The 14,576-nt window shown below is 45.0% G+C and overlaps 1 protein-coding gene across 4 annotated transcripts in view; it reads right to left on the reverse strand.

Moving 5' to 3' along the window:
• The window catches only part of LOC139566058 (TBC1 domain family member 22B-like), a 171,106-nt gene that overhangs the window by 106,401 nt on the left and 50,129 nt on the right, over positions 1–14,576 (reverse strand). For 3 of the 4 annotated variants that reach the window (XM_071386912.1, XM_071386914.1, XM_071386915.1), the window contains exons 7-9: positions 9,896–10,024; positions 6,223–6,288; positions 2,634–2,748 (exon numbers count right to left, since the gene is read on the reverse strand). In XM_071386912.1, the coding sequence (XP_071243013.1) occupies positions 2,634–2,748; positions 6,223–6,288; positions 9,896–10,024 (310 nt within the window). Of the gene's footprint in view, positions 1–2,633; positions 2,749–6,222; positions 6,289–6,719; positions 6,783–9,895; positions 10,025–14,576 lie in introns of all 4 variants that reach the window. The other variant, XM_071386913.1, reaches the window with a different exon arrangement.

Raw genomic sequence — 14,576 nt, forward strand, 5'->3', positions numbered from 1 at the left:
CAAGGGCCATTTTCTCAAAAGTGGAGTTACCAAAAGTTTCAAAGCAGAATAACTTTCCCATTGTTCCTCAACTGTAGTGTATGATATACACGTTTCTAGCACTACAACTATCTAGTCTCTACTTTTATCCAATGTAAAAAAAAAAATACATAATTTAAAATTTTGCTACATCGAGCCGGTCGGTCACAAATGTGGATTAAGTCAAGGGATATGAATACTTTCTGAAGGTAGATTAAACACTGCCCCTAGTGGTCAGGCAGGGTGACACAGGTTAAGCAGTGTATTACAGTACACGACAAAAGCCTATAGCCAACATGCTACAGCTACATTATGTAGGCCTACTGACTACCGCAAACAAACCTACGCTTTTGAGAGACGTGTGAGCATAAGTGTGTGTGCGTAGCAAAGGGGGAAAACCCCTTCTGTTCTTCTATAGAAAGCAATAGCAATTGCATCTTTTTGGGGGGCAAATGAATGGAGTTTTTGGATAATCGCTGAGAATAAGGTCTGTGGCAAACACAGGCTTAGGAGATCTATATACGTTTTGTTCTATGAGAATCTTCATCAGCTAAAGTCACCTTTTGTGAATTTTGAAGCATTTACATAATTTTTTAAAAGTACATAAAGCACAACAGGCTTCATAATTCATAAAGGTCATGTTAACTGACTGAGCCTGTGTTAACGCCGGCCATTCTTTTCGGTGTTCATCCGAAAACCCTATTCTTTCCCCCATTCATTTTCCCCATAGGAGCAGCTGAATGAACCAGAGGTAACTCATATCCGGGTTTTAGGACTACAAGCTGGCGAGCTCTATAATGCATGGTACCTAACAGCAGCAGGCACAACACAGCATGACTTACTGGCCCTTCTATTACATCCCTGTCATCATGCATCTTTAACACACAGGGATTCAACCAGCACAATCCAGTGAGTACGAATCACACTATGGCTGCTACTACTGCAAACGCTGCTGAAAAACCACACACACACACACACAGATGTATGCACACACATGCAAACACACACACACCTCCTTTCATCCTCCTCCTCAATACTCATTTAATGAGAATCAGCTACAATACAAAGCAGCATTGCCCTCAACAACAGTAATGTCCCGTAAGGGTTTGTACTAACACCTTGTGAAATGCTACTGAAGAAAAAACATTTAATTAGGAGTGTACGAACCCATCTATTTCCTTTAAAGACAGACTGATCCAGCTAATCAGTGGAGCTTTCTGACAAGATCCAGACATTAAAGCCAAGTCCAACAACACACACAGACAAAGAGAATCTGCCTCAGAGAGAGATGTCCTAAACTAACAGCTTTCAATTATATCTGAAATCTCCAACCCTCAGACTTCTTTCTTCTTTATTCAGTGATGGAGAGTTCTTCCTTTTCATCCCAAAGTGATGGAGAGTGAACATCTCAGCATGACTGAATTGAATGAAAGGGATCAAATCTAACTTTATTTAACGTGCATTCACGCCAACGTCAGCCCTCATTCGGCCCCGTAGAATATTGGGTAATAATAAATGGCTGCCAGCTAGCTGTGACGCAGCACCATCAAAAGTTGAACTGAGTGTGCGTATACAGGTTAGTGTGTGTGTGTGTGTGGGAGGGAGAAAGCGAGCGAGAGAAAGCTTCAGACAGAAGCGTAATTAGCCTGCTCATTCTCCAGCATGAACACCCCAAAATCGCTCTATCCCTCTCTCTCTCTTACCCGCTCTCTCAGAAACAAAAACAACAGACAGCACATCAAACCATCGTGTTACGTGTCAGGCGGAGCACGTTTGAAGGTTTGTTGGCTTTGTAAGCTTTCAAGGCTCATCAGCAGACAGCACATGAAGATGCATAGAAACAGTGCCAAGCAGGCCAGGAGACTTTGAGGATCTGACAGACAGACAGACGAGACGGGGGTCCGAGTCAGAGACAAGGAAAGAGAGGGTAGTCAAAAGCAACAGAAACAACTATTTCTGTTTCACGCTTCAGTAAGCAAACAACTGCAATCCCCCGGGTTCACAACCCACCTTCTCCCCATGCCTTTAGAGCACCCCCTGGAGTGGCAGAGCAGCCATTTATTCATCATCTAGGAACACAAGCACGCTAGAGCACATACACTCCCCCTAACCCCACCCACACACACACACACACAATTTGAGATGTGTCACTCTCAGCATATCAATGTTTTAGGCTCAGTTCAGTTTACACAACACAAGAGAGCATTAAGTCCTCAATGTAATGAAACATTCATAACAAATAATTTACACCACATAAACTCACACAGCAGGGATCCAAGCAAGCTCTATTGTGAGAGGAGAGCTTATTAAAACATTTAAACTGGTATCTCTTCACGGCTTGGTATTCCCTCGAGTGAGGGAAGCGGAGGGACTGATGTACTTGAATTCAAACGCATACGCTACTATCTAGTCTTTGGCTATCTATTCCAGCGATGGAAGCAGAAAAATTGGATTTTTCCCTTAAATGAGAGAAGCGGCTGGGAGAGAGGGACTCACCAACCTACAAACACATTATCTAGTCTTTGGCTCTTCCGTTCAATAAGGGAAGAGAGGAGGGAGTAAGAAGAGGACAGAGGAAGAGGAGGGCGGACGAAGAGGGAGGACGAGGGACTCACTGATGTACTCAAAGACGTAGACAACGAAGAAAGGCGTGACGAGGTCGTTGATGCCCTGCACGTAGCCGCTGGCCGGGTGGCGGATAGCCCAGATGAACAGGATACGCTCAAAGATCTGACGGACAGATGGAGGAACATAGTCAGCACACACACACTGTGTATAGAGCACAGTGCATAGAGGAACATGGAAGCTACTTCCAGAATCATTATACACAAGCTTTTGTTTCAACAGTATTTGTAAATTGAGTACAATCAGTAAGCTTGTTTTAATGTGCTAGTTAAAGTCCAATTCAAGGACGATAAAGTCAATCTAGCCATCTACGATATGCCTAAAGAGGAACAGACATGCTACAGAAGACAAAATCCATGTAAAACAACAGCGAATAATGTTGATTTACTTCTGTTTTAATGTGTTAGACTTCCTTTAACAAGGTCACACGATGGTTTCAAACCAACACAGCCCCATAGCCCCATCCCTTGCCCACCAATCAATCAGAGAGCAATATCGGATTAAGTTGTAAACAATGCATGTTTTAATCGTCGACATAAAAGGTTTGATTGTGTTAGAGAAGTGAGGAAATTAGACAGAAGAGGTATAGGACAAGCATGCATGGTGAGCGGTGACATGGAATTGGAGCGTGTTCCAGAATGTCCTATTGAGGTTCTTGGAAGTGAAGAACACACGACACTTCAACATCAATTTCTCATCGACGGGTTGGACCCGTCTGCCTCTCTACTACTGCTGGATCAAGAACTTTCTTTTTGGCCTTTCTTTTCTTCTTTCTCTAATCTATTCTGCAAGGCAAACACTTCCATCTTCGTTACAGGCTCTGTCTATGTGGGTCTTAAATGTTTCACCTTGAATGCTGTCAGACCCCAAGAATTAAAGGAGGCTTGAAGTTCAGCGCAAATCAACCACGCAAATTATCCGCGTCCCAAATGGCACACCCCCCCCCCCCCTTAATAGTGCACTACTTTTGACCAGGACCCAGAGCATGCTGGTCAAAAGTAGTGCACTATATAGGGAATAGGGTGACATTTGGGATGCATTTTTATATTTCCATTCTCTTTCTCTTCCCTCTTCTAGTCTGGCCCCTGAATGTCTGTGCCGGTGTTCTGACATATCAAGCGATGCATCACACGTGCAGAGCGCTTCCTCGGACGCCATGTTTCTGTCATTTTTCTAAACAAAACACATTTCTCAAATTGTGATCGCCCCCGGCCTCAAAAAACATGTTGGTTGGCTGCCTGGGGTGCTGGCGTGTTATGCTAGCTAGTATGGTTTGGCGGTGCCCTTCTAAAATGCCGTTACATGGACATGTATGGGATTCACATCTCCCTACTGCTGCCCCCCTGCTTTCATCATCAAAGTGGGGTGGGGAGGAGAAGGGGGAGAAAAAGGGGGAGTGCTAATGTAAGTTTCTCCCTTTAACAGCCCACCCTCCCTTCTCTCCTCCTCATCCAAGTCATTCCCTTTGCCTCCCCCCACCTTCCCTCTCCTCTTTTGGTCCTCTCCCTCCCTGAAACAACCCACGTTCTTGCTCCTCCTCATCTCCCTGCAGCCAGAATCGGTAACTGATTAGATGGGGGTCAATCAGGAGAGGACAGGGTTGAACAGTGTCAGTGTGTGAGGGTTAGGTCCAGACAGTGTGTTATGTTATGGTTATGCAGTGTACAGGCTGCCCATCAAGTCACAAGCGCAAGGAATCAATGACAGTGAGTGGCCAGCAGACTAGACCCCGATCTCCATGTTATTTTGCCCAAAAATGTAGTAGTGAAGAGTTGGCTTGGCTGTTACAGATCAGGGATAAGGCAAGCTTTACAATACAGCTCTCAGATGGAAAAAAAAATCATTTAAAAAAGGGGACAAAAGCCTACTAAAAACCATAGGACTGATGAGTTATGTACGTTTTAAGCCAATAGCTTGTGCATACTTCAGTGCACCATCACTGAATTATTTCAATTTGATCATGCATAAAAGCACGACTTGCTTGGATGAGCATTAGGCTTTCACCCCTGTCACCCTCCTCATCCTTCTCCTCTTTTCACCCACAGTGCTACATTGCCTCCTCAAGGGAAATCACGAGGAGACAGAAATGTACGTACGGACACACGTGCACGCGAACAAACACACACACACACACACACGTGTGCTTCTCTCTCGCTCTAGCTTCATGTCCCCATTAGCTCACTGCTAATGTGTGAACAGCATGTCTACAGCCATAGTGGTCCACCGAGGCCAACTTCATGTCCAGTGCTGTAGGTCTCTTAGGGAGAGACCTCTACCCACGCGGTGAGACAGACAGATTCCATGTCTGTGCCTAACAAAAACTAAATGTTGCATTAGTCAGTCATTTACGGTGTCAGGAGAGTCATACCGTGCCTATAGAAAGCCTACACCTACTTCAGCTTTTTTCACCGTTTTTTGCGTTACAAAGTGAGATTTAAATGCATTTAACTGTCACGTTTTGTCGTTGACTTACACAAAATACTCTGTAATGTAAAGGTGAAAAGAAAATGACTTTCTCGCCAAATGAATACAAATTAAATAACTCAAATACAGTCATTGCATAACTATTCACTCCCTTCGGTAAGGCAAGCCTAAATGAGTTCAGGAGTAACACCAGGAGTTCAGGAGTAACACCAAATCACATAAGTTACATGTGACAAAGTTACAAAATCTGCTTCAGTCTGCTTTACACCAGCGACTGAGCGAAGAATTCACCTTTCAGCTGGACAATAACTTACAACACAAAGCCAAATCTACACTAGAGTTTCTTACCAAGAAAACACTGAATGTGAGTGGCCAGTTTTCATCCCACTTATAACACAATAAAATGTGAAGAAATCCAAGGGAGGTGTTGACTTTCTATGGGCACTGTATGCACACAGACGGTGACAATCAGAACTAATGGAGACTGAAATTGTTGATTTTTAGACAGCTCTGCGGTTGCATGCGTCACCATACCAACGTATTTCGGGACAGAAATAAAAATGATCCACAATTAAAAGTAAGAAATTGAAAACAGTAGTACGAAGGAAAGAGGAGAGTAGGAAGAGGGGAAGAGAGAGAGAGGAATAGGCGAGGGAGAGCGAAAGAGAGAGGTATAAGGAGAAAGAGGGAGATGCAGATATTGGGGTGGGTGTGTGTGAGGACGGCTGGCCTATTCATTAGTATTCTCTCACAGCACTGAGGTAGTAGTGTGGCCTGGGAGGGGAACGGAGGTAGAGGCCAACAGAGGACACAGCGGAAGAGGGGTGCGACTCGCAATACTGAACACACTTATGCAGAACACACAAGCAGACACACTCCATTATATCCAATGACAATCTGTTTTCTAAAATACTCATTGCAGAGTGCAACAAAAAGACTCATACCAGAGTGCATACAAAAAAGCACTGAAGAACATTCCATTACAACAGATGGTTTCCACTCTTTAGTAGTCAAGAGAGAGTGTGAGTAGACGTGCACGCATGCGTGGCGCAGTGTGTACACAAGACGACGAACAGGATGTCATACATTAGCTAGGTGTAGGCGACTGACTGCCTGGGCAGGGATAGTCAGTGTGTTCTGTATAGAAGGTCTCACCTCTTGGACAGAAGCTTGTTGAAAGAGAGGAATAAGGGGATTAGTTCTCGGTATGTCAATGTGAATCTGCAGAGAGGAGAGAGAAAACACAAACAGAAGAGCAGCCGAGGTTATCATATGCCGTCACAGAGAGGGAAGAGAGGAAGAGAGAGCACTGGTTAGTGGATGCACTGGATTCAGGGTCCAAGGCGTGTACTGACGGCAGAGAACTGAAGAGAACTGGAGCTCCTAGGCTATATTTCTGAACTGGGTGGAGGGGTAGTGTGGCTCACTAGCTCTCTGCAAACCAAACCACATTTTCTCTATAGAAAATGGATGCAGGGCACAAGCACATACGTGTGGAGGAGAGCCTCGTCAAACCAGAGAGCCACTTTCACCCAGTTCAGAAGTTGGAGCCTGCAGACAGATGGACAAACACTGGCAGGGCAGACGGGAACAGGACCGGTGTCATGCTGGCGAGAGAGGGTTTGGTCTGCAGCCCCTTTAACCAGTCTTACCTCGGTCACCATAGGCTGCAGCATTAGACACTCCGGACTCATCCGGGGGATGTCTATACGAATCTGGTGGCGTGGAGAAAACAGTAAACACAAACACATCACACACACACATTCAGTCGTCACGCATACACACACGGACCGTGCACAACATACACACAAATGGACACACACCTGGGAAATAAAGTCAACACACTCAACTGAACACATATTCACAGTGGACTTTTTCCCAGCCCTAGATGTGGAGGGGGGAAAACTGCTGTTTTTCACAAAAAGTACATACTGCTACACACACATCAACATGAGACAATTCAACGGGATATAGTACAGAAATGTGACTGTATAAAATAGGAAGCCTCAGACTAACATTCAACAAACAAAAAAATACAGTAGATGTGGGAGGGAGCGCCTGATAGTCCCCTCCTGAGAGCGTGGGAGGGAGCGCCTGATAGTCCCCTCCTGAGAGCGTGGGAGGGAGCGCCTGATAGTCCCCTCCTGAGAGCGTGGGAGGGAGCGCCTGATAGTTCCCTCCTGAGAGTGTGGGAGGGAGCGCCTGATAGTCCCCTCCTGAGAGCGTGGGAGGGAGCGCCTGATAGTCCCCTCCTGAGAGCGTGGGAGGGAGCGCCTGATAGTCCCCTCCTGAGAGCGTGGGAGGGAGCGCCTGATAGTTCCCTCCTGAGAGTGTGGGAGGGAGCGCCTGATAGTTCCCTCCTGAGAGTGTGGGAGGGAGCGCCTGATAGTCCCCTCCTGAGAGTGTGGGAGGGAGCGCCTGATAGTCCCCTCCTGAGAGTGTGGGAGGGAGCGCCTGATAGTCCCCTCCTGAGAGTGTGGGAGGGAGCGCCTGATAGTCCCCTCCTGAGAGTGTGGGAGGGAGCGCCTGATAGTCCCCTCCTGAGAGTGTGGGAGGGAGCGCCTGATAGTCCCCTCCTGAGAGTGTGGGAGGGAGCGCCTGATAGTCCCCTCCTGAGAGCGTGGGAGGGAGCGCCTGATAGTCCCCTCCTGAGAGCGTGGGAGGGAGCGCCTGATAGTCCCCTCCTGAGAGTGTGGGAGGGAGCGCCTGATAGTCCCCTCCTGAGAGTGTGGGAGGGAGCGCCTGATAGTCCCCTCCTGAGAGTGTGGGAGGGAGCGCCTGATAGTCCCCTCCTGAGAGTGTGGGAGGGAGCGCCTGATAGTCCCCTCCTGAGAGTGTGGGAGGGAGCGCCTGATAGTCCCCTCCTGAGAGCGTGGCAGGGAGCGCCTGATAGTCCCCTCCTGAGAGCGTGGGAGGGAGCGCCTGATAGTCCCCTCCTGAGAGCGTGGGAGGGAGCGCCTGATAGTCCCCTCCTGAGAGCGTGGGAGGGAGCTCCTGATAGTCCCCTCCTGAGAGCGTGGGAGGGAGCGCCTGATAGTCCCCTCCTGAGAGCGTGGGAGGGAGCGCCTGATAGTCCCCTCCTAAGAGTGTGGGAGGGAGCGCCTGATAGTCCCCTCCTGAGAGTGTGGGAGGGAGCGCCTGATAGTCCCCTCCTGAGAGTGTGGGAGGGAGCGCCTGATAGTCCCCTCCTGAGAGTGTGGGAGGGAGCGCCTGATAGTCCCCTCCTGAGAGCGTGGGAGGGAGCGCCTTTCTAAGGAGTTTTTCCTAGCCACCGTTGCTAGCTCTTTGGGGTTTTAGGCTGGGTTTCTGTATAAGTACTATGTGACATCCACTGATGTAAAAAGGGCTTTATAAATACATTTGATTGATTGATTGATTGAAAGAGAAAGTTGGAGCGAGAGGGGGAGTGTGAGTGAGCGAGAGAGCGAGAGATCCATGTACAAAAACAGAGATAGACGACTGTAGGGAGATGAGAGGAGTTACAGAAGAGAGACTGGGGAACAGACAGTCACAGGCCTTGCACTGCCAATGTCAGGAAGTTGAGCACTGACTCAGGAACAGCAGGGAGCCTGTGATCAGACAGAAAACATCCTCTGCCACTGAACACAGAACTGAGATCAGTGTAGAGAAGAACGGTCTCCAGACTCCCTGCTGAGACGACATTTCTACTCAGTTTGCTGGAAGCCTAAAAAACCTCCCATTTTAAAGTAAATATCTGTCATTTTCTTAAAGGCAAAGAGAGGACTTACCTCTATTCATCTTACTCTAGCGGGAAACGGTTGTTGATCTCAGCATAGTAAATATTGTCGCACAATAGTAAATATCGACAATACACCACATAGTAAATATCATGCGTGCATGTATTACTATCCTCGTGGGTACCGGAAATCACCAAAAGGATAGTAAAACAAGGACAATTCACCCTCACAGGGACTAAGGCTATTTTAAGCTTAGGGTTAGGAGTTAGGTTTAGGGAAAATAGGATTTTGAATGGAAAACAATTTTAGGTGCCCACAAGGATAGTAAAACATATGATGTGTGTGTGTGTGTGTGTGTGTGTCAGCAGAAGTGATTTCCCTGATAAACAGAGGGAGGGAGAGAGTCTGACATCAACGGTGGGAGGAGGGTCTTTTTTTTTTGAGAGAGAGAGAGAGAGGGTCATTCTTGTCTAGCCTCCATAGTGGCACTGCTATGTGTGAGAGGAGAGCAGCATGAAAAACCACTTATCACCGTATAACTGGATCTGTAGTGCAGCCTCGCGGCCGCTGACAGACTATGGCTTGGCTAGTCTGGGCTGTGGGTGAACCAACACATCAGGGACAAAGAAAAATGGCTGGTAAGAGGGCTTGGGGATTTACACCCACAGGACAGCCCATTCTATCTGCACAAATGAATATGTCTGCCGTCACTGAGGTGAAGGGGTCTGAACTGTAGATAGCCGAGGAGGAATTATATTTATCCACCACTGTAACGGATGAACTGTGGAGGAGCTGAGCTTAGGATAGACAGACTGCTCTCAATATATGAGTGCATGGGCTCCTGAGCGTCACTACAGACACTGGTTCAGTTCCAGACTGAATCACAACTGGCCGTGATTGGGAGTCCCATAGGGCGGCGCACAATTGGCCCAGCGTCATTAGGGTTTGGCCGGGGTAGGCAGTCATTGTAACTAACATGCCTAGTTTAAATAAAGGTTAAATAAAATATCTCAGTGGATATAGGTATACAGAAAGACAGGGGGGAAGAGGAGCGAAAAAGAGGGAGGGAGAGAAAGAAATAAAGAGTGACAGAATGTGACTGTGTGTGTAGTCATACACAGCATCCTTACCTGTCTGTATGTGTCTTGGTGGTGCTCGTCGTTGCGCGAGTCGTAGTACTGTTCTATGAAACCAAAGTATTCCTGTCTCTTCCTCTGTAGCGTGCTCTCTCTCCTCTCTGTGTTGGCAGGAAGGTAACCCTGGGAAGAGGATACTAGAACAGTTAGGATAGCATATGCTCCTCAAACTCAACTCAGGACCTCGAAGCCAGTTCCACTCCTTTAAAAAAAATATGTTTTATATTTTATTTTATTATTTTCCCCTAACCCTACCACAGCTCCCCTAATTGAAGTAAACTAAACAGACAACACATCCTAGGATTCTTTTGTTTGTTTTTAGTCCCATCCGTCAGCTACCCTCAACCCCTCCCATCACTCTCTCTCTCCATTTGCCATTAATGTTTCAACTGCGATGTGATGTTCAACAAAAATTCTGAACCTTTCAATTCTCAGTTTCTACAGATTGTAAATTAAAAGATAAACATTTTTGGGAAGAGTATTATTATATTATTGATCAATTGACTTCTCGGATCACCCAGCAATTTTATTTGCGGAGTTAACTCCAGGTAAATGTTGCAACTCTTCAGCCATTCCTGCGACCAAATACAAGCTACATATGGATAGTACTTAAACAAATAATCCTGTCTCTTCAAAGAAAAATCTGTAGAACTGGTACAGTTGTATCACCCATATATGACATTCTATTGGTTATAAGAATTTTGTACAACAATTTTAATTGAAAAACGAGGTTTTCAATCCGGCGTTGTTTTGTGTATCAGTTCATAAACCATGTGCCATTGAACAGGTCCATCGAAAATCAGTATGGCAAAGCTGCCAGTTTTTTGATCCTTAACTGAAACTGGTATACTTTTTTATTTATCACAATTTTCTTTAACCAATTTTGGTCTTTAATGCAGGGACAACAGGCAAGTTTCTAACTTTCTCCCCTTCCATCTTTGAGGTAATGCTGCAACTTGTTGGTTGCAATTTTAGATAGAGCAGACATTTCCATATATTTTTGTTAGCTGCATGTGTGACATACAGTGGGGAGAACAAGTATTTGATACACTGCCGATTTTGCAGGTTTTCCTACTTACAAAGCATGTAGAGGTCTGTAATTTTTATCATAGGTACACTTCAACTGTGAGAGACGGAATCTAAAACAAAAATCCAGAAAATCACATTGTATGATTTTTAAATAATTAATTTGCATTTTATTGCATGACATAAGTATTTGATCACCTACCAACCAGTAAGAATTCCGGCTCTCACAGACCTGTTAGTTTTTCTTTAAGAAGCCCTCCTGTTCTCCACTCATTACCTGTATTAACTGCACCTGTTTGAACTCGTTACCTGTATAAAAGACACCTGTCCACACACTCAATCAAACAGACTCCAACCTCTCCACAATGGCCAAGACCAGAGAGCTGTGTAAGGACATCAGGGATAAAATTGTAGACCTGCACAAGGCTGGGATGGGCTACAGGACAATAGGCAAGCAGCTTGGTGAGAATGAAACAACTGTTGGCGCAATTATTAGAAAATGGAAGAAGTTCAAGATGACGGTCAATCACCCTCGGTCTGGGGCTCCATGCAAGATTTCACCTCGTGGGGCATCAATGATCATGAGGAAGGTGAGGGATCAGCCCAGAACTACACGGCAGGACCTGGTCAATGACCTGAAGAGAGCTGGGACCACAGTCTCAAAGAAAACCATTAGTAACACACTACGCCGTCATGGATTAAAATCCTGCAGCGCACGCAAGGTCCCCCTGCTTAAGCCAGTGCATGTCCAGGCCTGTCTGAAGTTTGCCAATGACCATCTGGATGATCCAGAGGAGGAATGGGAGAAGGTCATGTGGTCTGATGAGACAAAAATAGAGCTTTTTGGTCTAACTCCACTCGCCGTGTTTGGAGGAAGAAGAAGTATGAGTACAACCCCAAGAACACCATCCCAACCGTGAAGCATGGAGGTGGAAACATCATTCTTTGGGGATGCTTTTCTGCAAAGGGGACAGGACGACTGCACCGTATTGAGGGGAGGATGGATGGGGCCATGTATCGCGAGATCTTGGCCAACAACCTCCTTCCCTCAGTAAGAGCATTGAAGATGGGTCGTGGCTGGGTCTTCCAGCATGACAACGACACGAAGCACACAGCCATGGCAACTAAGGAGTGGCTCCGTAAGAAGCATCTCAAGGTCCTGGAGTGGCCTAGCCAGTCTCCAGACCTGAACCCAATAGAAAATCTTTGGAGGGAGCTGAAAGTCCGTATTGCCCAGCGACAGCCCCGAAACCTGAAGGATCTGGAGAAGATCTGTAGGGAGGAGTGGGCCAAAATCCCTGCTGCAGTGTGTGCAAACCTAGTCAAGACCTACAGGAAACGTATGATCTCTGTAATTGCAAACAAAGGTTTCTGTACCAAATATTAAGTTCTGCTTTTCTGATGTATCAAATACTTATGTCATGCAATAAAATGCAAATTAATTACTTAAAAATCATACAATGTGATTTTCTGGATTTTTGTTTTAGATTCCGTCTCTCATAGTTGAAGTGTACCTATGATAAAAATTACAGACCTCTACATGCTTTGTAAGTAGGAAAACCTGCAAAATCGGCAGTGTATCAAATACTTGTTCTCCCCACTGTAACTCCACCAGTCGTATCTACGATATAATTTAGAAAAAATGATACCGGTTTTGTTTAAAAGTTAGCATATTTGAGTTAAACCATAATAATATTTGTTGTAATCATTTTCTGTCTTTTCTGGTGGGTTAAACTGATATTGCAACTTTCCATGGCTTGTTTTAAAAAATACGTTATTTTGGAGCTGTATTCTGAATAAAGGGGAAAAGGCCATTCTTGAACACTGGGTGAGCCATTCTTACTAATCTGCTAGAGAACCAGTTCGGATATAAATATAGCTTTTGTATGACTGAAGCCTTTAGTGAGAGGTCTAATGCTTTAATATTTCGTAATTTCTGCCCTCCGAATTCATGACTCCTTGCTGTCCCCAGTCCACCTGGCCTTGCTGCTGTCCCAGTTTCAACTGTTCTGCCTGCGGTTATGGAACCCCTACCTGTCCCAGACCTGCTGTTTTCAACTCTTAATGATCGGCTATGAAAAGCCAACTGACATTTATTCCTGATTATTATTTGACCATGCTTGTCATTTATGAACATTTTGAACATCTTGGCTCTCTCTAATTCTCTCCTTCTCTCTTTCTTTCTCTCTCTCGGAGGAACTGAGCCCTAGGACCATACGTCAGGACTACCGGCATGATGACTCCTTGCTGTCCCCAGTCCACCTGGCCTTGCTGCTGTCCCAGTTTCAACTGTTCTGCCTGCGGTTATGGAACCCCTACCTGTCCCAGACCTGCTGTTTTCAACTCTTAATGATCGGCTATGAAAAGCCAACTGACATTTATTCCTGATTATTATTTGACCATGCTTGTCATTTATGAACATTTTGAACATCTTGGCCATGTTCTGTTATAATCTCCACCCGGCACAGCCAGAAGAGGACTGGCCACCCCTCATAGCCTGGTTCCTCTCTAGGTTTCTTCCTAGGTTTTGGCCTTTCTAGGGAGTTTTTCCTAGCCACCGTGCTTCTACACCTGCATTGCTTGCTGTTTGGGGTTTTAGGCTGGGTTTCTGTACAGCACTTTGAGATATTAGCTGATGTACGAAGGGCTATATAAAATAAACTTGATTGATATTCATTATATAAACATAACCGTTTAATTTTGTCTGGCTTGCCATGCCAAATAAAATGTAATATATTTTGCACATATTATGTAAAAAACAAGTTGTTAGGTATAGCCAAAGCCATAAGCAAATAGGTAAACTGGGATATGACTAAAGAGTTAATCAGGGTGATTTTTCCACAAATAGACAGGTATTGTCCTTTCCAGGGTAGCAAGATAGCATCTATTTTTGCTAACTTTCCATTCAAAAAGGCACACGCACATCTGAGCTATCTTTGTTGCAGGTGCAAGGTAACAACTGAATAATATGAGAGAGAAAATAAGAAACCCGCAACACTGCTAGTATCACTGCCCTTTATTACGCTTTACATATCGGCCTCAAGGCCTCCAGAGGTTAGGAAAAATGATCTGTATCCTCGATGAGGCTATGGTGGGATCCAAATTGTGGATTTAAAAGAAAACATGAATCATCAGCGTACAATGACACTTTTGTATTTATGCCCTGGATTTCTTGACCCCTTGATACTATTGTTGGATGTGATTTTAATAGCCAACATCTCTATGGCCATAATAAATAGATATGCTGATAGTGGACAACATTGTTTTACTCCTATTGACAGTTTAATACTATGAGAAGTAGCCATTATTTACTATTTTACAACTTGGGTTACTATACATAACATTAACCCATTGTATAAGAGATTCTCCAAAGTGGAAATATTCCAGCCATTTATAATGTAAATTCCAGTCGTATTTTATCAAAAGTATTTTTGAAAGTTAGCTATGAATACCAGGCCTGGTTTCCTGGATTTTTCATAGCGTTCTATTGTTTCCAGTACTTATATTATCTTTAATCTATTGTCCATGTAAAAAATATTCCTGATTAAGATTAATAATATCCCAAAACAATTGTAATTCTATGCATTTTGCTAGAATTTTTGCATCACAACACTGAAGTGTAAGGGGCCTCCAATTTTAATGTACAGGA

Source organism: Salvelinus alpinus, chromosome 37, assembly GCF_045679555.1.
Source record: "Salvelinus alpinus chromosome 37, SLU_Salpinus.1, whole genome shotgun sequence".
NCBI classification, from domain to species: Eukaryota; Metazoa; Chordata; class Actinopteri; order Salmoniformes; family Salmonidae; genus Salvelinus; species Salvelinus alpinus.